This window comes from Dermacentor albipictus, chromosome 2 (assembly GCF_038994185.2).
Source record: "Dermacentor albipictus isolate Rhodes 1998 colony chromosome 2, USDA_Dalb.pri_finalv2, whole genome shotgun sequence".
NCBI lineage: Eukaryota > Metazoa > Arthropoda > Arachnida > Ixodida > Ixodidae > Dermacentor > Dermacentor albipictus.
Genome location: NC_091822.1, coordinates 197,723,756 through 197,748,411, shown reverse-complemented (window position 1 = coordinate 197,748,411; position 24,656 = coordinate 197,723,756). Strand labels below are relative to the sequence as shown.

Here is a 24,656-nt window from a genome sequence, read left to right as displayed (position 1 = left end):
CATAGAATTGCACACAATCTCCCAGCAGCTAATTTACAGCATCGCAGGGAAAACTCTGCTAGCATCAATGCACAGATGGACCTCTTGCTGCAAGTAAATTCAAAGCCACTGTTTTACAATTTTACCAGTCATCACACAGCACAGGCTAACAACCAGTACAAAACACCAGTGATGTTGCTGGGGGCGGCACAACTCCCGATCTTCAGCTTGTAATTGATAACCCTTTTGTGCATTTGCCCCACCATCTTTTCAAAACCAGGCAGAGTGAGTGCAGGCAGATAAGGAAGGTATGATTGCGGCTGCTCACTGCTATGAACAATTTAAACAGCTACAGCCGTTTTACAGACATCTGTGCCCACGGACACTTTCAGTGACTGCAGTGCACTTTTAATTTCATTTGAGTTCTACAGTTGAATCACAGTAGGTGCACAGGCTGAAGGAAATGCATCTGCAGTTTTCATGCAAAATGGCCACACTGGCTTCGATATCCCAGCCCAACTACTACATCCCTCTGCATTTAGGGTAAAAAGGAGAGGACACAGTTTTAAGAAGTTTTCGAGACGTTGCACACCAGGCAAAGCGGGATCCGTATGCCCCTGCAACTGAAGTGTGATGCTGATGGACAAACCAGGGGGCAGGGAATTGACACTAAGGAAAGCCAGGTGGCCAACTCTCAGACTGGCAGAACACACACTTCAGGCATTGGTGAGGGCTTGATTACTTCTATGAACAGGAACTGGCCTTGGTGGGCAACTCTACCGCAGGCTGGTGACATATGTGTAGATGTCCTCGGGGGGCACCTTGCAGACGCAAAAGGTGAATGGGGAAGCATCGTGGCCTTCGCGCAGGCTGCGTTGCCGCAGCTGCCGCCACTCCTCTAGCACCCGAGTGTAGCGCAGCACCTGGTTGGTCTTGTTCATCTCCATAGAAACCCTCAGCAGACCCCGGTAGTCATACTCCAGACCACTGTATGCCTCTCCGAACAGTTTTGTTCCTGCCAGCCACAGAAAACATGAAGTCAAATTCAGATTCTAAGAAAGTGCACTTTTTCCTGGTGGCATGGGCTGTTCAACCGGACTTTTGTGTAAACCTGCCACAATGGCATAGCACTTACAGCAGAATGCTGCTTATAGCAAGAGCAGGCACATAACACAGGTGGTGAAATGCATGCCTGCCAACCTTTAAGTTTTTATTGTAAAATGCTAGTTTTTTTAAACATGTTTACAAGTATCATATCGACAACAACAATTTTTTATTTTCTATTTGTGTACAGTTAGTTGCAAATTAAGAAATACAAATACGGCTCGCGGCCAAATTTTTATCGCCCAACAATTTGGAGCCACTCGATTCTATGGATCTGCCTGCAGCAGTGTCACCCTTTCACAGAAGCAGCCACTATTTCGGATGCTGTTACGCGAATATTTCAGGAATAAAGTGTACTAATATTTCTGAGAGTGCCTGTTCCTGCGTCCCTCCAGAACAAGCCTGCAATTTGAACAGTCAACATCCTGAGTAATAAAAGAATTCTTAGTATTTTTCACCAATTTTACTAATTTTGGGCAGCATACATTTCATAATTTAGGGTTGGCAGGTCAGGAATGCAAAAATGTATGTGTGGCCAGTTTTAAACGCACTACAAGGCTCACTACTAATGGGTGTAAATAACCTGGAGCCACTGCAGTGCACCTCTGAAATTTCAGACGCTCTCTGCATATACTGGACCTGCTGCTGCATGCACTCATCTCCCTTCTACCACACCTCCTACACCACGGCTTAGTAAAGTTGGATGAAGGACCCACAAGATACTCAGCCAGTGCTCTGGCCTTGCCTAGTTTCACACATTTATACTCGAAGGGCTACGCTAGACATCTCACAATCGACATCTTCATGATCACCTGGCGATGCACACCAGGCGTCACAACAAATATATGTTTTCTCGTCGAGACTATGATGCACCTTTTGAACATAGAGCCCAACAAGCCCGCTAAAAAAATGTCAGATTTACTGTGCATGCAGGACAAGAGTCACACTTGCTGCCTCAGGCGCAGGGTAAACATGTAAAATAAAGAAAGTCACAGGACTGCTAGAGTCCAGAAAGGAGAAAGAACTGACTTTCTCATTTTCAGCACCAAAATTGAACCCCGAGAAATTTATTGACTCGAAGAGCAACAAGCCACTGCTGCCTCACCCTACAGCAAGAAAACTAATCTTTAAGTCTGCTGCACATCCCTGTTTATGGCACATTTGATTACATAGTTCCTACTGCACTTCAACTTAGATTGTAGTGATGCAGAGCCTACTCATAATTGGAGTCGGAGGAAGCCTGCCCAAGCCGGACGTCCCGTCATTTGCCAGAACTATCAGAGGTCACAAGCAGAAACATGTCGGCGTTACTTTTACCATAAACGAACATGATGGACAGAAAACTTAGCGTGTGAATGCATAGCTCCCATCATGGCTCACACTGCACAAACAGTGGAAGCTGCAGCAGCCATGTACAGTAAAAGCTTGTTAACTCGCAACTCATTTTTGAAATTTCGGATAATTTGAAGTAGCCACCGCGGTCCATCCAACAATGTATTGAAAGCAATACGTAACACATCCCGCTAATCCACACTGAAATCCGCACCACCACCGATAATTCGAACTCCGCGCCATTATGGTTGGGGAGAATGCTAGTCCGTGGGAGCACATTGTTGGTGCTGGCATCGCTGCGCCGGCCACGCAGCTTTGCTCTTTCCATCTGCAGCCCTTCGTTTCGGCCCGACTGGAGAGAGAGACGAGAGAGACGTGTTTGCGCCTGGCCAGGCATGGCTAACGCCTCTGTTGCAGGTTGATTCTCTCCCTCTCTCAAGATCTTCAAGATCTTGAGAGAGCTGCGTGTTTGTATTATTATTATTTTTTAAATTTTGTTTCCTTTCTTTATGTTACATCATGCAGGCTACGCTCTTTCTCTATGAGGTGTTCTGCCGAGAAGCGACAGCAGGTAATGTTTAAAACATAGCGGCCGTGACGTGTATCGCCACTTGCAGTACCAAAAAGCATACCTTTTGACATTCGTGGCTGTTACTCTAAGGAAAGCATCGCTGGGATACATGTTTGGACGGTGCAGCTACGAAATTACAACGGAGACCAACGTCGCAGCAGGTTGTGATGCATTTAGCGAGTGCATTTTAGAGCGCAGCTCTTGTTCCTGCAGCGAGCGTTGGTGGCGCAAAGGTGCGTTTAATAGTCCGACGTTTTTGGCGTTCGGCGTTTGCGGCCAGTCGCGCTACGCTGCTTACGCTGCGCCAGCGGAAATGCCATCTCCTCTAGGCTGCAACACATGCGCCGTCGGCTGCTCTCTTCAGAGCATTCGCAGAGTGATCCCCAACCTGCGTGCCATTTTGAACAGCTGTCTTCGACCGTCGGCGAAGTGGCGCGGGCCATAGAGTTTCCTACAATATACTGGAGGGAACTCTGGCGCTGCAGTCATTTGCCCACCATGGGAATGATGGGAAGTTCATGGATTTGTTGGATCTTTGTGGACTCAAGTGTTCTTGTATCTTTGTTTATTACGCTTTTTGTGCCTTCATTGTCGTAAGTTTCAGAGCAAACTATGCTCTTCGAAGTGCAAAAGAACCTGCGAACATGCACAATTGCCATTAATTGAAATGATTGAGCTTGTCTAGGTAGACAAATCGAAACGCACTAAGTGTCTCAAGGCACTGGCATGCCTGCACCCTATGAGCATGCCTGCTCATAGGGTGTTTCACATCGCTCATCAATGCATGCCTCCGTAGCGTAATGGTTTCAATATCAGGCTTCTGTGCTAGAGGTCCTGCATTCGAATCCTGCCGCAGGACAATTTAAATAATGTTTAATTATTTATTGCGCAGTACATTGTCGAAAATGATGAATTTACAAAGTCAAAAGGCCGTTTGAAGCCAGATGGACAAAGTTTAAGCAAATCCATGTACTTCCCATAATTCCCATGCTGGTGCAACCGCTCTCATTGCTGCTCCTGTAGACACTAGCGCAAGAGTTCCCTCTAGTAATTACTGCACGAAACTCTATGGTGCGGGCACCTTTTTTCTCCGCGCTATGCACTGTGGGTGGGCGCAGTTGGCGCAACGAACGTGCGGATGAAGCAAGAGCCATCTTGACATTGGGCACGTCAGACCACGTTGACTGTATCTGGTTGCGCTGGCTGCAACAGTGCTTTGAACTATAGACGTTGTTCTCGCCAACGTGACATAGCATGTGTGCACGCGCGCTCGCACTTCGTCGGACTACATACGCGCCTTAACCGAGCTATTTTTTTTCCCTCCGACTTTCATTAGTTCGAATTAACGAGCTTTTACTGTAACCAAGCTTTGCAACTCGGGTGGCTCTGAAGTGGAGCATGGCACCATGAATGAACCAAACGAATGTGTCACTGGTGCCCAGTTTAGATAAAGCACATCACGAGAGCACACAAAGGTGACAACTCGAATGTGCCGTTTGGTACCAATGTAGCAAATCTCCTCGTACTTGCAATTTATAAGCAATAAAGCTTGATGACCTCTGGCAAACTCACCAATGGCAATAGAACGGAGGTAGAGGTGTTCAGCCTGCTCGTAGAGCTTCATGTCATAATTGTAGAGTGAAGCTAGGTGACCGACTGACAAGGCCACCTCGTAATCCTCAGGCCCAAGTAGTCTCTCTTTGATGTCAATGGCCTTCAGATGCATTTCTTCCGCCTCCTGAACAGCATTGAGATATTCCACCTTATATTTACTTGTCAGAACAACTAGACCAACAAGAAATAATACATGAATGTAAGATTTGGTGTATGGGGCAACAGAAAGTTGTATATTACTATACTGTCGAACCTCGACATAACAGTGTCATACTACTGAAGTAAATCCGGGTGGATGGCATCTAGTTAACTAAACACTTATCGACAATGCTGCAAGAAACTTGACCAATAGCTGTGGGATGAAGAGCACTGGCATGCATGGCAGAGATTGCAGTGAAAGCAAGCCTGGATCGCACTTGCTGCTGGCCGCTGCCATCACGTAGTATCACACATGCATGTGCACCGTCGTCATAACCCACCGACAATAGGCTGCCATTTTGTTTGTGTACAACAGCACAGTGAGGTCACGGTCAAGACTACCGTAACATTGTTCACAATGATGACACTGTCTAGAGACACTGAGACAATGCAGGTTTCTTTTGTCACCACTGAGGCACTTATAAGCTCGTTTCCGATTGGTGTTCCGACTGGCCACTGGTGTATTTAGGAACATATCTGTGAGTGCAAGCAAGAACAGGGCACAACCAGCATAGTTTCTGTACCTTCAGGACAGATGGCAAAGCAAGGCATTCCATACTCACCGGCAGCATTTGCACACAAAACAGTGGGTGCAAATGATGAATTCACTGTCAAGCAATATTTTCTTTTTCATTTAGTCCTTGGTACAGACACTCCAGCTATGTATAAAGTTGTTTTGCTATACTGCAGGGAGAAATACACTGTGTTCAAGAAATTAAGACTGGAAAACGAAAAAGTTTGTTTTATCATTGACCTGGCTAAACTGGAGTTCATTACATTGAGGGTCGACTCTAGCAATAAGCTGGGAAAAAAGCCAAGCTGTTCGGCTTAATCCACACTACACACGAGCCAAGAAATGGCCAATAACATACATAGCCACAATATGGTGGAACTGCAGCATGGATGACATTTCTAAACAAATGCAAGACCTTCATGTTTGCATTATGATCAGTATAATAAAGTCTACTGCATGTCAAAGGCTTCTCCCAAAACTCTCTTATTTTTCCTGTCCCATACGAACCATGCCCAAACCGTACCAGCTAATTTACAATCTGCTCTAGTTCTCTGCAATCTTAAGTACATTTCCCTTTGCTTGTCATCAACTCTGTTTTACACAAACGAACCAGTGCTTATCAGCACTCCATTTAATCAGCTGGATGTCATAAAGTGATGTGTTTAAAGTGAAGCTTATGTCTCCTACAACCTTGGGTTTCACATCTTTCCATGCTGTCTCACCAAGTAGGGCACATCAAACTGGCTTATATGTATAGTAGCAGGAAATTAACCTACAAAATAGTGCCAGTGAACACATGTTCTGCATATTAATGTTAGATCACAACATCGAACCTATAACTATAATGTAGGTATATGGCTATTTGATGCAGAAACTTTGGATCGAATAGTGCATCAGCACCACTGAAGTATGGGCCTATTCTTGGCCAATCCTCCAGAGTGGTGTGTAAAAAAATTTGCCACTGAATATTGTTTGAATATAATACTAAGTATTTTATAATTTCTATACAAAGTAATAGAAAGGTTGCATGGAGTAAATTGGGAAAGTAAAAAGGTAGAAAAAAGGCTTATTTTATTTACATTATTTGATAGTTGTCACTCACAACAACATGTCTTGCCAACCGGGCAGTTTGTAAACGAGCAACAACTAATGCAATCATATATAGTGCACCATGACAATGACAGTAATGAAACAAAAAGAACGGCACACCATCAGATTCATGTCGAGTGTCGTTTTCATTGAAACTGCCTGCAGATCAGTTCAAAGGAACACAAACATGTTGAAATTGAGCAAATAAGAAAATTGATCTGCTTAAGTTAACAAATTCACTGACGATTACAATACTCCCTAATGAAAAATTTCAGCGCAGCTCTATATGTGTTTTCATTTCACGATACATATATTGAGGCGTCGCACCGATGAGCGCACCAACTGGCAGAGCCGCTATGTGCGGCGCTACGTATAGAGCGGCCACACAGTTGCTGCTTCCCGGCAACTTCAGCTTATGCAACCGTAATCTTTAATGGGAAGTGCTTGCAGTGAATGCTTTGTGGGGAGTGCGAGCTTCCTGGTTCATTTTTATGTCTTTCTCCTGCACAGCCGATGCCGTAGATGCCACAGATGCGTGTGGACGTGAGTGCCATCTGGTGGTGCTTCAAGGTGGCTTTCTACATTTTTCTCCTCATGCTTCCACTGCACCATCTTACTCCTCTTTCCTCCTCTCACTATCTTCACTCTCGCCATCTTTCATACACGGCTGTGCTCCACATTTGCTGTTTCATCCTTCGCTGTGCCTGTTTGCTCACTTACGCCAAGGTACGATTCCAAGGCACGCCGACACTCAACACAGGAATGGGCACCTAAGAGCTGCACTGTAAAAGACTAATTTGTAGGCAGTGTAAAGGTGAGGCATCCTGACTGAATTACTAGAAATTACAGAAGTTAACTCCTCCATGAATTCGCTTAAAAACTGGCACCTCTAAGTGGCAACTGCAGCTCTTCTGCCAGCAGGTCACTTGGAACATTCACAACTTACATACCTAGCTCTTCTTCTCTGTAGACTCTGGTAAGTGTTTTTATACAGCTTAACCTTGTTATACTGAAGTCGAGTCCGACAAGAAAATATCTTTATTATATCCAATACTGCATTTGTTATACGCATATATTAGTTGGACACTAATAGTGGCAAAAAAGTTTCAGATTTACTTTGTTAGTATACCCAATAATTTGCTATATCCATGTCATTATATCGAGGTCTGATTGTACTCGTAGCTTACATCCGAGTAGAAATAAATACTTGAAAATTTCACATCCTTAAATACAGTCGAATCTCGATAATTTGAACTCAATGAAGACCGAAAATTAGTTTGACTTAAAGAAAGAACTTCTTTTCGAAGTGTTGGTACACTGCAGCATTATACACAAACGGTGCAAGTAGTGAAATATTGCGGCGCGCAAGCACACAGCGAGCGAGGACCACGAAACTGCCCACGCTGGCCAATGCTCCCTTCTGAACAATGGCAGAAAATGAAACTTCAAGGAGCAGGCTAAGCTTGCGCCAGGCTGGTGCGGAGGCGTGCGCGCGCCCTTGGGAACCATTGAAGATGAGGGTGTTAAGAGGGGAGCGTAGCTGCAAGCAAGGCTGGGAGGGAAACGGATTTGCTTTCTCGCGAGCTTGCTGAATGGTGCTAATTACCTGTGCCACCTACTACCACCGAAGCAGCCGAGTTGCCGAGGCCAGGACTGGGCCTCCACTGCTGCTTTCCTCTGCGTGCTCGCACCCTTCCAATCAAGCCAACCAAAACAAATGTGAGTGAAAGCTGATGAGAGTACGAATAGAGCGATCAAACGGGTCCGCATGATACCAGTTTCCCGTGCGTGCGTCACTGTAGAGGCAACTCTTATTGGTCTGCTCCGCTCGCGGCTTGCTTGCCGCCATGGCGAGCCACGAAAAATCGGCCCAGAACTGCTCCCTCCTGCAGCACATGTTTTGCCGCTAGTGTGGCTGGGGCATTATAGGCATAATGGTCATCTTGTGTCGCGATGCAGAAACAGCGACCTTGCCATTTGAGAGAAGATTAAGTTTCCGCCACAGTTTTTTTTTTTTTTCCATGCGTGGCGTTGAGCGATTTCTCCTAAGCCTTTTCTCTATGACGGGCTCAGAGCAATGCTGGTCGGAGGTGCCGCCGCGTGATTTGTTGCGCTGCAGAGAGCACTGTCAGAGCGCTGTATGTTCGAATTTTACAAATGCTTGTGCATTCGAATTACCGGATGTTTTTGCCCATTGGAATGCACATAACTATTACAAGAACACGGCGTCAGTTCGAATAAACCGGATGTTCAAATTAAGCCTGTTCGAATTAACAAGATACGACTGTAGTAATGCACTTGAATTGAACAGCAAGGACTGTTCAATTGGCATTCAGTTTTAAATATTTATACATCTCTACAAACTGTCAAATTCTAAGCTGCCTTAAACAATAAAATACATGCAATGCAACAGAAGAAAAAGCTATTGAATTATGTCTCAAAGAACTTGAGATGAAACAAAACATTTGAAACTAACAATGCACATGTTGTGCTTCTCCAAGACTATCACTCCCCAAACAATGCACATGGCTTTTCTTTATATAAGCCAAAGGGGAAGCTTTCAAATGTGGTGCTTATCTCACAGTGCTGATGCATCACGAAGTCAATGTTTGTAGTGGGTCATGAAAACATAACAAATGGCCATATTTATACATGCCTTGAAGCGTCGCATGGACTGGTAGAGACGACCAAGGTTCCCATAGTGCTTGGCTGTCTGAACATTCATCTCCCCAAAGGCCTGGCATGAGAGGCGCAGTGCCGACACGTGTAGATCCAACGCTTCCTGCAGCAGCCGCATCTCTTGTTCCTTGTCGGTGTTGTCAATGGCTATCTCCTCCAGGATCAGCGCTGCATGCAAGACATTTCCTTCTGAAAAACACTAAGCATTGTGTGCTTCTGGCTAGACTGCGCATTGCAAGAACTACAGTGCTACACGATCAAAAATGACGAACTATGCTAAATAGATGTGAAAAAGATGCTGTTTATTTTTAAAGATAATATGACAGTGTAACAGAAGTTGGGTTTTACTGTACACATTCACCCTTTCTAACTTACTACACTATCAGCAACAAAAAAACAGGATGATATGCATTCACCTTTCACTCTTTTTGAAGAAGCCAGGAGTAAGTGGTCTTCAGGAAGCAGACGGGTCATAATCTGCATGGCTTTTTCAGCATGGTCTCTGCAGGAAGCAGATGGTGTGACATTGCTTAAAAAGTGAGCAAAGATGCAAAAGCACAAATAAGCAATGCAGGAGCTAAGTATACAAGAACAGCCACCACTGAATACCTTGCATTCTGAAACCTTCCAGATCGGTATTCGAGAACATAGGATGAGTAAGCAAGGTCTTCATGTGCAAGGGCAACATGGAGGTTGTTGCCACCATGGACACTTTGCCGTATGTCCAAGACTTTCTGCAATGTGCACATAAAAAATATCGCCAAAATTAGGTGGAACCCCACATGCCAGACAACTGAGCTTTAAGAGCCCTTTACGGGCTCTACAAGAACCCCATGTGCCCTTGGCCACTTTTTCTTCACCGTTTGAGCATTATGAATTCTCACACTGCGAGGTAATATGGGTGGACCTGGTAATTTCTTTTTATAAAAAGTACATTTTTGTGTCAGGCACTGCTGGCTAACACCCATGCAAAACGTGAGTGTAGGAATCAGTTGCAAGTATAGCAGTGAACTACTTTCCTTTAAGGCTGCTAAGTCTGGAAACGCCAGCCATGTACTAGTGCTTGGTTGATCTCATAACGGTTACCCATAAGCAAATCTGGTACGGCAAGTGTCATGGCATTGACACATGCCACACACCATAAAAATGCACCGAAGCAGCAAAAGATGCTAATATGTTTACTTTACTCACCCTATAGACTCGTACAGATTGACTCACAGAGTCTGTGTTCAGCAGGTAGAAGCCATAGTCAAGAAGGGTGTCTGCTGTTTTTGGGTGTTCCCGACCAAAATGCTCCCTGTGGGAAAGAAAAGAAACAAATGCAGTTGTTACGACCACTTGCAGCTGACAGAGCAGACCAGTAAACATAGTTTGAGCAGACAGTGGTAACAGCAAGAAGCAGATCAGAACTATTCAGAGAAATAATGAATTAAATTGAATGCTGGGTTTTACCTGCCAAAACCACAACTTGATTATAAGGCATGCCATAGTGGGGAACTGCGGATTAATTCTGACCGCCAGGGGATCTTTAACATGGCCCCAATGCATGGGACACGGGCGTTTTTGCATTTCGCCCCCATCGAAATGTGGCCACTGCGGCTGGGATTTGATCCCATGACCTCGTGTTTAGTAGTGCAACACCATAGCTGCTAAGCCACTGCGGTGGGTAGAGGGAAATAACAGAGCCATATCACGTGACAATGAATGTTCTTGCTTATCAAGTAGACAGGCCATCCACTATTTTGGGCATGTTACAGTAGAATATCTAACAAAAATACAGTGGAATCTCGATAAACGGAAATTGCTTAAACGGAACTGCCTCTTAAACGGAACACCATCCTCGGGGTTGGTTGGTTTTGTGTTCATGCAATTTTATTCAGCTTTGCCTCACAGTAAATCGAGCTCCTGATAAACGGAACCAGTTTCCCTGGTCCCTAGACATTCCATTTAAAGAGAGTCCACTGTAATAATGTAAAAGAAACAATATTCAAAACAAGTTCCCAACAAATCACATCTGGTGCCACTTTGCCTTGTGTGAGCGATACTAAACAGCCGACAGCCTGCACTTTCCTGTTTGTACATCTCAGTGTTTGTCTCATGTCTACCCTTAAGTGGTTCACAAAGGTACAAATTGGAAATAGCTCTCCTGTTCAGAAATCAGATAACTCTGTGGTTTCTACTGTTGAAGGCACAGACAATTCACAAATAAAAGCTGCCTCTGTTGTTTCTTCTGGCAAAGCACAGATAAGGAGACTTGGTTTTGTTGCCACCAGTAGTCACTGTGCCACATACACATGTCACTGTTAGATGTGCACTAGAGCACTACATTTCACGACATTGTCATAAAGTTTGACTGCAAGGACTGCAGGTGACTAACAACATGCTACATGCTGCAGTAGAATCTCTAATACAATCCTGTTTCATACAATTTCCTGGGGCCAATGTTCGCAATCGAGAATGCAAAAAATACTTCTTTTTTGCCAGTTAATACATTCCCGAAAAACGAGATCTTTTTTGGCACTGATGTTCATTATATGTATCGCCAAACTGAGATCGTATGCACCTCCTGGCCACTAGATTGCATGTAAATAAGAAAAGGTGTGAGGCACAAGCAACCGAGAGCATCAGGCACCCATAACAGTTTCCCCACAGTACACACCAGGCAAAATGCCGCCACATTCACAGGTTTCTGTTCCAGTACCAGTAAATCTCCTTGCGGGTTGTAGTACATCACCACCCACCCTGTTGCGATAAGCATCTTCACCCATCTATTTCACAGCATGTGTAGAGCAAGAAGCGCACTGCCATTCCCTGCTGCAAGTGGCATGAAATGAGTGCCATGTCTTGCTCTGGCGGCATCGTACTCTGCCGTTGCCCACCAGCTCAATTTGGTTTCGGTTTCCCATCGCTGTCTTAAAATGACAATGTGCATCTTCGGTCACTTGGGCTTCATGAGCTCGATGCGCTTCAGCGACTTGTGCCACAATTCTCGCAGAGTAGGCACGTCAAAACTTCCAACCAAACAGTTAGAAGTTTTGCAGTTGGAATAATGCGGGACTTGGTCGGCTCGGGCACCACCAGATCAGCACGCATCTACTTCTCGTGCTGCAACGATTTGCTCAACACTTCTCATTACGCAGATGTCAACAACAGTTGGGTCTGCCAAATTTTTAGTTACCTTGGATTATATGTTTTCCAGGTTCCACAAGGTTCTACATGATTCAATCAGCCTGGGAGAGTTCAGTAAACTTTCTGTGTTATGTGCAATTATAATATGGGTCCTTGAATGGACAATTTCATACTGGACACCCTGTGCTTGCTATCCAGAAGTTGCCATGAGAGCAGCAGTGCTGGTGCTGACACCTTGCAAAGTTGCCTTTAAGCAAAGTATGGCCAAAAGTATTGCCAACATTTTCAGCGAGCTGTGTGATGCATAATGATGGCAAAAGCACCACTAAAGCAGAGACTTAGCAAGAACACAGGACATTGTTTGTTTTAGTAGGGCTTTTTCCATCATGAACGTTTACCGACATACCCAACTGACAGCTATTCTAAATTCATATTCTGACAGCTATTCTAAATTCATATTACAATTTGGGAACAAATGTACTTGCCAGGCCATGTGAAGTGCCTGCTTAATCAGGAGCTCCGCCTGCTTGAATTCCCTTTTTACAACACATGCCTGAAAAAGGAAAAAAAAGGAAGGAATTAGGTGCACTCATTAAAAGACATGCTCCACTGAGCAGTGTAAGTGGTGAAGTGTCACTCACTTTTGAAGCTTGCCGGAGGACATCAATAATTGACTGAAACATGGGACACAACAGTCAGTCACAATGTACTTCAACAGTGACCAACACAAAAGCATACATGCAAAGTTTCGTCACAACAGGAGCTTGGTGAAACAAATAAGTGCTCCAATCATCCTACACAAACATCAAAGGCTGTGCATGTCAGGACACTTCCCCAAAGACATTGCTTTGCAAGCACGCTGCCACAATATATACAAAACATCACTGCATCAAACTAGACTGATGAAATATACATGTCAACAAGGAAAACAAACTCTTTCAACACTATCAGAATAAAGCATGCATTTATCAGTGAATAGTACTATATCAAAAATATGAGGACACCTAAGCACTTTTTAATGAGTTGTGAACATGAAAGCATTAATGTCCAATTGAATACTGCTGAGCCGTCCTTCGAGGTTTGCACTGCAAGTAATGTTTTTGAGTTTTGCTATTAAATTGGTGTGGGTTAATTTTTTTGTACAGTTTCTACGTTAGCATGTTGGCTGTAGACCAGAATAGTTTCGGTGATATTGCTGAGAAGTCATGGACGTCGCATGTCACCAACGTCCTGTGCGACGAGAGACTATGCAAGCAGCAGCAGCGACCAACAAGGCATTGTGTGGTGTTGCGGTGCCATATCTGCTCTGTCGAGGCACACTGGTGATGTAGCATTGCGGCGATGCTCTTTCCCTTCAGGCAATGCCTGGCGTGCTAACACAGCAGCAGGTGCTCTGTTTCGCCCACTCTGCTACAATAAGGCCCGAGCCAGTGTCACGAGCGCACCTCGCATACTCTAGGCATGTCGTCGCAGCCAATGGGAATTCAGGCACCATTTCTCTCCTGCAGACACCGCCGGCTTTTTCACTTAATGGGCCATTTGACACAAAAAAGAAAAAGGAAAGAAGACTCTGATGGTGTTCTTCAATTTATAAATGCTGCATTAACACTTAAGAACTAACATACAGCTTGCCACTTACCTTAGGGTGTGCATTGGAATTTAGGTGCATTAAAGCCTGCATTGCCCATTCATATGCCTGCACATAAAAGACAAAACCAAACATTATGTGAAACAGAGAAGTCCTCAGTCTTTTCACAGTTTCCATCACAAGCAAAACAAGGCAAACACTGTGCCCTGCTAGTGTGTTGAAAGACAAAAGACATCGTGCCTCTTTATACTGGCTACGGCTGGAGTAGAGTGATGAGAACTCAGAGTAGAGGCCCGCCAGGTTGAGCGAGTGGCCCACGTTGGTGAGCTTGACAATGTACTGCTTGGTCTCCTCCAAGGTATCCATGGCCTCTGTGAACTTGCAGTATGACTGCTGCACGTGCAGTAGCCTGTAAACATAGTGTGACCGCAAAAGAAAAGTTGGCAAAACAGGTGCAACTGCTGGACTGAATGCTGAAAACACGACCTACTAGGTGCCTCATCAGTCCCACCAAACAAAATAGAGAGGACAATGTTGAGCTTCAGTCCTATACATAGACATCTCCAATACTTCTAAAGGAATGTAATTGTTCTCTCATTGAAAGTGGAAAAATGATTATATAATTGGGGGACTTAATGATAACTCATAGTTCTAAAATATAAATGTACCACTGTTACCAAGAGCACAGCATCAGTAGATCACAAAATGAGCAACATGAGAGGACCGAATGGGACCAGCACTTCAGAAATATGGAGTATGGAAATGTGGAATTGATGTATACCCACTAGGGCAACAATTTATCAAGAGTAGCCAACCACTAATAAACGCAAATTACATTGTTTTTGATTACAAAAAAAAAACAAAAAGAGGCTTTGTCACTTTTTACTGAGCCTTATTGTCTTGAATGGCAAAAGGTTATCTCTTAGCATGGAACAAATTCTTAGAGGATGGCAAGCAGAGATACATCATGTCAAACGATGCATGTAGCTACTTATCTGCATCCGACTTTTTTCTTTTTCCGACATTATGAAAAAGTGAAAGTATTGCCAAAAGTGACCAGTAGGCAACACAGCATCCGAACAGGTAGTACCAAGACCCACCTTAGGCAACATTCCAGCGCAGACACCCAGTGCTTGTAGTCATCTATCTTACGACACAATGAAAGACAGCTAAGCAGAACCTTCTCACTCTCACGGAACCAGCCAGCATCACTGAGGAAATTTCCTGCACACACAAAGCCAAAGCATCCTCAGAGCAAGCAGCCATTAATGTGCTGACAAATTAACAATGACAAAAAAACTAGAGATATGCCCGTGCAGTGTGCCCAACATATTTGAAAGCCTATTTGGCACAGACCTGTGTGGAAAGAGCTCGACATCAGAGTTCAGCTTTCCATGCACTTAGACACAGGATATAACTATTCTTTATTTAAATGCTCATTGCATATCACTCGCAGTGTGCTAGTAGCAGTTGCTTGTCACAAAGCCACACAATCAAATATTTCCACCTCACTGTCAACACTGATAAAATCAACAAAAAAGGCACTGCCATGAAAAATTTTACAAACAGCTTTTAAATGGAAATGTGCATCTCAACAAAGGCAATGACATCTGTGCCATTTAGGTATAGGTCCCAAAAACCATTTCCGCCCTTTGCTTTCTTTTTTTTGGCTGTGGATGCAATTTGTGTGCATAAGTGTGTGCCAGAAAGGAATCAGGGGAACCAAGGAGTAAAATGTTTTGTGCTGACCATATGAAGCTAACAAGCCAATAAAGTGTTGGCTTTATGTGATCATAGCCATGATACACATGTGCACATGCACAAAAAAGGCAAAAAGGAGGAAGAGAGGAGAGAAAAAATTGCTGCTGACACTAAATTGGCACAGCCATGAAATTTACTGGTCTGTGCATGGTGATGTTTTTCACACATTACAAATTAACGTAGGTGTACGTTCACTTGCTGCTACAGTTACTGACTGGTAGCCGTAGCCTACTTTTGTCAGTCAAACTCCTAAAATGTCAGTAGACCATGTGGGGTCTGATGTGGGGTTCTCACACCGGTACTCTTGGGACAAAGGAATGACAACACAGTAGTGCAAACAATCACAAGGGCATTTATTGCACCTTTCATAGATCAATGCCTGCTAGCCGAGTTGCTATCCACAAAACATGCCGATGGGTGCGCGACAAATCTAGAAGTCCGACTCACCGCGTCCTCGTGAGCGAATATGTTCGCCCCATGCTGGATCCCAATGCCTGGTCGTTCGCGTGTTTAGTCACGCGAATCGTGGCGCGTTCGAAGGCGGCCACGCGAGGCGGCCACGCGAGGTGGTCTCGCAGAAGCATGGGTCGGCGCGCACGCGGGAGACGTCCCCGCCATGCGCCGACCCGCCGGGAAAGAGCGTCGCTGCACGTCCGTCCCGCTTGCTGTCTCGAACCCAAGAGAGAGCGCCTTGTCTCTCCCGCACCCAAGTAACCACGCAACGGCGCGACGCTCGCGCCATCTCTCGCACCACGCTTGTACCACTCCAACGACGCGGCCCACGCGGCGACGCCGCACGGAGACGGGGCTATGCGGGAAAACAAGCTATCAGGGGAGGCGCGAGGGTCGCGCATCCCCACAACCAAGAAAAAAATAATTAATGCTTTCAAGACAATGTTTGAACACATGGTACTTGAGAAGTTGACCTGCAGTTCAATAGTCTTTGTCCTAGCCGATATTTTAATAATGTGGATTTTAATTAATGGTAATTTACCACATCCAATTTTCAGGCTCTGAAAGTTTGATTAGCAGGACGTGCCCAGTATTCAGTCCATACTAATACTTGTGCTCACGCACATAGAATTATCTTTAACAAAGTATCAGATGCAGAAGGTATTCCAGACTACATTCGCGATATATTCAATTCAAACTTTTTGCATTCTTTTTTTTTACTGCTGTTTTCTAAAACTTGAATAAAACCGTACCTAGCCTCAATTTACTGACTAAATTCGGCTCCGATAGTGACTGCATGCTCTAATCAGATAATGAATGTTGATTTTGGGCAGCGGTTTTGCAATATAGCAGCTTTTAGCGAGTTTTTAGCATTGTGTAGCTGTTTGTTAGTATTGCTATTAGTCACGCCTTTAACACATAGCAGCATAGCAGGTTTATAGTGAAACAATTTACCACCCTTCCACTACTGTGAAGAGGGGTGCAAGCGAAGCTCGGGATCCGCGCCTCTTCATTGTCGTCACGCCTTGGCTTTGCATTCTCTCACAGTGAAGTCCGCATGTCGACGACAAGCCCTTTTTCGAGTGAGTTCCCAACGGCGTTCATCAAACACTGCATGTTCTTCACCTGAACGCACAATGTGTGGCCCGCTCCCGCTGCCGTTCCTACAACGCAGCTTGCTCTTCGACAAAACGAACCAAACGCAGCCTCTTCATCTGACTGCTGGGTCTTAACTGGTGGGAAACGGCAGGCGCGAGGCAAGCGAACATGCTGTCGTGCCCTTTCCCTCCTCCGAAAGGAGGGGACGCCTGTGATCGGCTCATGCCTTGCGCTGCGTCTACTTCTTCATGCATATGAAGAAATAGATGAATGATGAACCGACAGTGGCTGAATCAGTTAGCGTGGTGGTCTCGCAACCCAGAGATCAGTGGTCCCAATCCACAGCCCGACAAGCAATCTTTATTTTCGCACAGCTTGAGTTTTTTGATACAGCAACATCAACACCAACACCAACACGAGAAGGCAATACAAGCTCTGCATGAAAACTAGAATGCTACATTGAGGGCTACGTGGCAGCAGAACCTCATAGCATGTCACTCTCGGGTTGCTAGGACCCGTGGGAGCAAGGAAATTCATTACTAGGAGTGGTGCCTAGTGACATTGTGCACCAAAAGTTTAGCTGCTGACTCTGCCACTTGACGCTAGTCTGCAATGGCCATATTTGTCCTTTCAGGGCTCTCACTCATCGTGGCCTCCACCTGTTTAAGAAACTCGATTACCTGAATGGCGTTCGACCACTGGCAACGATTTTCTCTTTGTCACAAATGATAATTGGCAATAAAATAAGTCTCACCCCGAAAAGAAAGGATTTAGTGACATTGAAAATATAGCAGTTTCCAAATTACTCTGGTTGGCATATGGCTTCATCTCCTGTGTCAGACTGGAAGCTAATACACTGGAATGAACGTGCTAGATAGGTGACAGAAGGATTGGTGCAAAAGAAGTCCCTAAACAGACAGAGTGAGAACGTTAGTGCATATGGCAATTCAAACCTGTGTCCTCAAATACCTTGGGCACCTGATAGATGAACCCACTGCAACAAGTCTATAGCGGAGCTTATTAACCACACAAGTATATGTGTGCACTTATCAGGGGGTTGGGGCAGCAGAAGAAAATTCTTGTGGTGGCAGCTGGCCAATCAAACCTTCAGTAAGCCAGGCACCAAGTCAGTGCATATAGGACACACAATATGCCCCAATAAACAGTTCACCTTTAAAGGCCTACAAAATATTTAGGGAAAGAATACACTTGGAACCGCTTTTGAAAAAAATGTACCGCATTTGTCTATCGATAGCGTAAGCATCCGTCTATCTGTTCTGGAAGACAACAGCCTGATATTCCAATCACAAACTTGCTTCCTCACCTGGCATGGCAACAACAGTTTGCAAAAGAATAGAAAGTTGGGCGAATTTGTTATTCACAATTTAGTTGTCCCCTTTTCACTTATGCCCTATTTACCTTTCTTTTATTGTAACATTCTTCTCACCCTATCTTTGCTCTTTGCCTGTATCTCTCCCATGGCTGTGGGATAGTTCAGGGGCGCTATTTTGTAGCGGTGCTTTTTCAGGTGCAAATGCCTCATGCTATAGCACATCGTCAGTGATTGGAGCGACTCTCCGCCGTATTATCAACGAGATCAGCTGGCCGTGAGCTGTGGATGACGAGACTGGCTTAGAATCGAGCAAAAGGCATCATTATAAAATAGCAGCCTAGGTGTCCACTGGAAAGTGAGACAGCTGCAATGCCAGCGGGCCTTTAATTCCTACTTCGTTTTATCATTAAAGGGACCCTGAAACGATTTCGATGATTTTCTACAAATGTACTGAGTCGTTAGAGTAGGTCGTTCTGATTATTAATTGACACATCTAAGTGCTCCGCGTAAAGCGTGTAATTTATTATAAGGTTTTAAAAATGCACATCACTGCTGATCGCAGCACACTGCTCGGCGGAATTTTAAGCCACCCCTACCCATATGACAGAAATCACCCATATGACGTCAGTGGGGCGACCTATCCAATTGGCTGACCAGGGCACGTGATCAATAATTTTTCCAGCTTTATGGTAAATAAATGATGTTCGCAATAGTTGGAATGTTAGTTAATTTGCTTTTATAAGAAGAAAGTAACATAAAGAGAATGCACAAGAACAATTTTTCAGTACGCTTAAGCACTTCCGGCACACAACAAGTGTCGTCTGCTTGTGTTACAACGTGCTCCGTCTTTGACGAGAGCTCCGCCGTCAGTGTCTGTCTTTTTGCGAACGTTATGATTTGTTTGTTGCATTGTGGACTGCAAACGTAGTGACTGGCAATATGTCCAGTAGCGACATCGCGTCCCTCTGCAAGCCAGTAGACGAGCAGGTTGGCTGCAGCGCATCGGACTGTCGCTATCCGATCGGCGCCAGGATTTGTGCGATTGCAGCCATCACTTTACACCGAAAGATTACTAACGCAATAGCATTTCGCATTCCGGTAATAGGGTAAATGCAAGCGCAAGGGCAGAGGGCCTGGCCGTGTCCCCTTGCGTGTCATTTCAGGGAATGAACAGAAGTGCAAATGTGAATGGGCTGCACGGTGCAGCCACTTAGTGGCATAGAGCTCAACCACACACAGTAGCAGTAACAAAATGTATTCTTTGCTGCTGGTGTAAATTTTTCACAGGAGTGTAATCGTTAACACATTGTTTTTGTAAATGTTTAAGATGTCTTACACTTGGTTAGAGCAATATTAGCTCCTTCTTTGGCTGGTTAAGTTCTGCGCCAACGGTGGCTGGACCGTGAAGACCGATCAGGCAGCTCACATACGTCTATACTAAAGTTCTTTCATCAGCTTGAGTTTATGCCTCCACCGTTCCGTCGAAACGTTCAGCTAGTGTGTGATTACCCGAATACCAGACACGTTCGGCGCTACGACAGAATGCTCGCAATGCGCACTGCTTTCATAGCTCTCGCTTGGGGTCGACGGCCAAGCGGCTAGTGGAAAGTTTTCGTGTGGGCGGGAGCGAGCTCCAAAACAACCGGAAGTGGACGATGTGATGTCGCATCATGACGCAGAACCAGTGAAGATGGAGCTTAGCCTTGATCGCTCGGCGAATGAGTTGAGGAGGAAAAGCATGACTAGGGAGGAGGGTAACGTGTAATCGCTTGTAGCTCCATTAACACGTAACGCTTCACTTAACTTGTGGTGCGAATGTTCTACTTAAGCTGTACCCTACACATCTACAAAATTTGTTCGAACCATTTCAGGGGCCCTTTAATACAATAAACTACTACTATTCTTGGAACTGCACAGGCGTACATTTATTTAGGCAAAGTAGTCACTGCGGTGTAATTTGTTAATATTAAAAGTAATATTCTGGTCCGACACACCATACAGCAACACTAATTCTTAGGTGTTTGTTTTCCTGCTGTCTAAGATGAAGGAAGAGCTGCAACATCGACTCCCAAATACCAGGTTCATGTAACTCATATGCTCAACCCTTGTACAACAGAAATGAAACTCACCAATAGATATTCCTACAGATATGAGGTACTCAAATGAGTAGTGGTGTGGCGAAGCATTCGGTGATGCAGATGCACACCGTCGGTGATAAGACTCGGCTAACAAATGTGCTGTCTGGGTGCCATGGTCCATGACTGCTTGGAAGCAGTGGTGCAGGAGGTGCCTGAAAGTTAATAAACGCTGAGGAAACCAACTTTCACTTTATTTGTAAAAGAAAGGAGATAGCGCTATGTAGAAAGTCTCTAGTATAAAGTATTTGCATGAATTTCAATTTGCGGAATAAAAAGGTGTATGCTAGATTTGAAGTACATAATGAATCAGAAATTGTGTACAAACAAATAATTGCACAAAGCTGTAATGTTGCTGACAGACCCTAGGTCACAAATGTCTGTCATTTGCACAGTTCAGAGTAGAATACATATAGCAAAACAAAAACAAATTTGTTTGACCTTGAACACATTTCTTCATTTATTGGAAAACAGTTGCTTACATGCATGACTGTAATTGGTGCAAAAATATGTGTGTTCATTGGAAACACGTGATGTTTCCAGATTAATTTTGTCGAGAAAATGCTTCTTAAACACCATACACCTGAATGCCTGATGGTGTGGGTTCTTAACAGCTGGTGAGCAGCTATGTACAACAGTCATGATTTGACAAACCAGCAGAACCTTGTCACGATGGCAAACATGCATTTGTGGCCATGAGGTAACTAGAGCTATAGCCTTACTTAAAGGCATGTGACAGTTAAACAAGATTCTCAGGTGTGTCCCTAATTCTGTGGTAGCCAGAGGCAAATTTCATGAAAATAGGTGCAGTGTTTTATAAGAGAACTTGAGCCCGCTTAAAAGCTTATTTCTCTCACAAAACGAAAGTAGCCCCTTGAAAACAAAATGATGTGCCAGAAACTGCACAGTGCCAGTACCACTTGTGCATTTCAGACCAAAATGTGCTTTGACGTAGACCTATTAAGCTTAGTGGAAAATACTTAAACTTTGAAAATTAATAAAGTTGAAGTCAATTATATCAAAATATCATGAAATATACTAGAATTGTTTGATGACTCAAAATGCTGACTGTTCATCAAAAAAATTTGCTGACTTTGTCCTGTAGTGATGCTGTGAAGAGGAATGATTTGTGGTACAGGCAAACAGGAATATTTATAATATTCATGAAATAGGTGGTTGAAATTTGGGTTGTTATTATACATTGGTTCTATGAAGATCAGGTGGTGGTGCAGGTAAGTTCAAATAATCAAGCAGGCCAGAAAAATCAGGCTCCTCAAATTCAGTCGGTGATTGTACTTGTAGTCTGTCATAAACTGGATACAAATAAATAATTAAATTGTTGGTGTCATTCTGACAATTGTAATCAAGCTCCAAAAATCAGGCACTTTACAATGAAGCCATAAAAGTTGGAAGCCATAGAAATTATCTCTAAACCCAGCAGGATAGACACCAAGAACATGGGGCTGGATAGATATGCCAAGATGATTAGATTATTTAAATGTGTAGGAGGGCTAGCCTTTATAAGCACACACCAGCCAGTTCACAATGAAATCTCGATAAAGACAACACATTTGTGCATGCTGAGCCAAAAGTTGGAGCACAGAGAGCAATGATTAAACAAAGGTGGCAAAGGATAGTAAATCATACTATCTTCAGGGAATCCGCGGAGATACAAAGGGGGGGGGGGGGAATGCTGATTACATGAGCCACAGACAAAAAGAAAAATCGATCAACCCCACAATTCACGTACACATTCACAATTCGCGTGCTACAAAGAAACGGCCGTCATAAAGGTGCACATGTGGGTCAAAATGAAAAAAAAATCACATATGTATTGAAAGTTGGGCGAGTCAGTTTATACTTAAAACCGCGCGAAAGGACTGCGATCAGAAAGACAACGCAGCAGTGTCTTGTGGAGTCTTTATGTTTACAGTTCTCTAGCGCGGTTTTAAATATGCTGGAAAAAAAATAAATTGCGAGAATACATACCTCTTGTCTTTCACTTTTGTAATCTTTGCGAAGATATCCAAATCGTAAAATTCGAAGCCAAGAAAACATAGTTTGTTCTGCTTGTACAGCTGCAAAACAAACAAGCAAAACACATCTACGTTATCCACGGTGTAGTAATAAGGTCGCCTCAATGCTGCCCACCGAGACTTATTACCGCCGTACACAATTCGAGTGTGAAACGTGGAAATGCTCGATTGTCCATTTAACCAGTTATTTACGAATTAGCAATGCACAACATCGGTTGATGTGCAACACTGCGTTCCTGATGCACCGCCGACAAGGTGAGGAGTTGCATAGGACACCGTACACGCTAATCCCTTCTAAAATTTTTTTCAAGTGCGAAACATATCAAAATATAACGACAGAATAACACCTTGACGTGGATTATCCAGCCCACATTTTAGCAGACGGGTCATACAGTCATGAAAGAACATTAGTTTAGCGTGTGGTTTCGTGGCTTGAGAAGGTCCACACTTCGCCGGGCCTCACCTGATATAATATGTCGAAGGCGATGCTTTCCGGAAGATACCGCAAGTCCTTTTGAAAGATCGGGTAGTTATTGACCAGCGTAGTAACAGCCGAGTTGTACAGGGAATCTGGGATCCACTCTAAGCGGGAAGCCATGTTACTCCTAAATTGACATGAGAACGAATCGCAATTGCTCGCGAGGCAGCCTGGTGTCTGATAGGGGAAAAAAAATTGCCTGAGAAACAAGTTATTTGTTATCAAGGAACATCCAAATAAGAAACTATGGTTATATATTAGTGCGCTGAAATTAATTCGACATGTGAAGCGATGCTGCACAAATTGACCTAGGAGAAAAGTTCTGCTGTGGTACTTGTAAATTAGTTGCGCTTATCTCTTCTAATGCGTTGCAACATAAACCTGTTCGAAACTAGTTTTTTTTATACGCAGCGTTCTGTACACAGAATTACAAAACATGGCAGAAAATTTTAGATTTGGCCTTTTCGTGTTCATTACGATACAGCAGAGTTAGTTTCGGTATCGAACTGTATGTTTGTGTCGCCGAGTTCATGTTTGTATGTGAAACGGCAGCCTTTCGAAGCCGCCTGGGGCCTTTGTGACAGGGAACTTGCTGCACTTGTCTTCACTGTATACTTGACTGGCTCGCTGTACGATGGACAACGCACTCGGAGAAGTAAGTCTCCCTGTGCATATCTACAATCGCTAACGCGCCTGTAGATTCCAGCGCGCACTTTCGCGCGCTGCTGTCCGCGTTGTCGCGAGCGCAGAGTTCCTCATTTCGAATGCGCCTGCAGCGCGAAACAGATGCCCAAACGCACGTGCGTGCATTCTTTGTTGTGACATCGACAAAGCTGTTTTGCGCGGCACAACAAGGCGTGCGTAGTGTATACATTTAGCGCTGAACGATTAGTGGAACGTCATCATTCGCGTGAAAGTGCGCGCTTTTTACTGTTAGTAGCTCTTACGCGACCGATTGCATCACATGCCGGCAATTCGCCTGTGTTGCGTAGGCTTAGCCCCGCTCTGGGCTTTAACACTGCGGTTTTAAACTCCGCCGGTGTCTGCAAGCTCTTGCATCTGCGGCTGCGGAAAATGCATTAAAATAAACAAAATAATGCAGGGACAGTGCACGACATCGTGTTTTTCCATTTCTACTTGTAGTTGCAAGGTAAAACGTACTTTTTGTCCTGTATCGCATTGTGCTACGCAGCGTGAGTGTCAAGACGGCGATTCTGCATAGTGGTTGTGCGTGCTCTTGTTGTTGTTGCCTCAAAACAACAACGCTTCTTAGGAGAACCTACGAGGGATCGTCTTTTGTTTTCTTTCTTTTTCGCCATGTGCATGTTCTCGCTAAGAAAGACGAAGAATCGCTCGTTGCAGCTTTCGAAAATCAAATGTAGTGGTGCCTTGGTTTACGATCGCTTCGGTTCGTGAAAAGCATCGCATACAATAATTTGTGAGCACGAAACATTCACAAAATTTTGCTTCGGCTCATGAACCCGCCTCGGTTCACGATCGACCTTCGTTTCGGGCTCGCGGAGGTAGCTCGAGGAACAGTCAGATGAGGTAATTTTATGGTAAAT

At 44.4% G+C, this 24,656-nt stretch overlaps 2 protein-coding genes across 4 annotated transcripts in view; one reads left to right on the top strand and one right to left on the bottom strand.

The window, feature by feature from the left end:
* Positions 1-365: 365 nt before the first annotated feature.
* On the bottom strand, positions 366-23,269 carry Pat1 (Protein interacting with APP tail-1). Its single transcript, XM_065427629.1, has 14 exons — positions 23,077-23,269; positions 22,567-22,655; positions 20,572-20,732; positions 14,898-15,021; positions 14,038-14,206; positions 13,849-13,905; positions 12,851-12,883; positions 12,691-12,762; positions 10,272-10,373; positions 9,690-9,814; positions 9,497-9,582; positions 9,058-9,248; positions 4,559-4,724; positions 366-994 (listed from the first exon to the last, which is right to left on the bottom strand). Exons 1-14 carry the CDS (start codon positions 23,209-23,211, stop codon positions 756-758), a joined length of 1,749 nt encoding a protein of 582 aa, XP_065283701.1. The 5' UTR covers positions 23,212-23,269; the 3' UTR covers positions 366-755.
* Positions 23,270-23,475: 206 nt separating this feature from the next.
* Positions 23,476-24,656, top strand: part of LOC135898576 (tumor protein p73-like) — an 85,024-nt gene continuing 83,843 nt past the window's right edge. Inside the window, exon 1 of one of the 3 annotated variants that reach the window (XM_065427624.2) lies at positions 23,476-23,746. In XM_065427624.2, the coding sequence (XP_065283696.1) occupies positions 23,602-23,746 (145 nt within the window). In that variant the 5' untranslated portion in view covers positions 23,476-23,601. The remainder of the gene's footprint in view (positions 23,747-24,656) is intronic. The other 2 variants (XM_065427623.2, XM_065427625.1) reach the window with 2 other exon arrangements.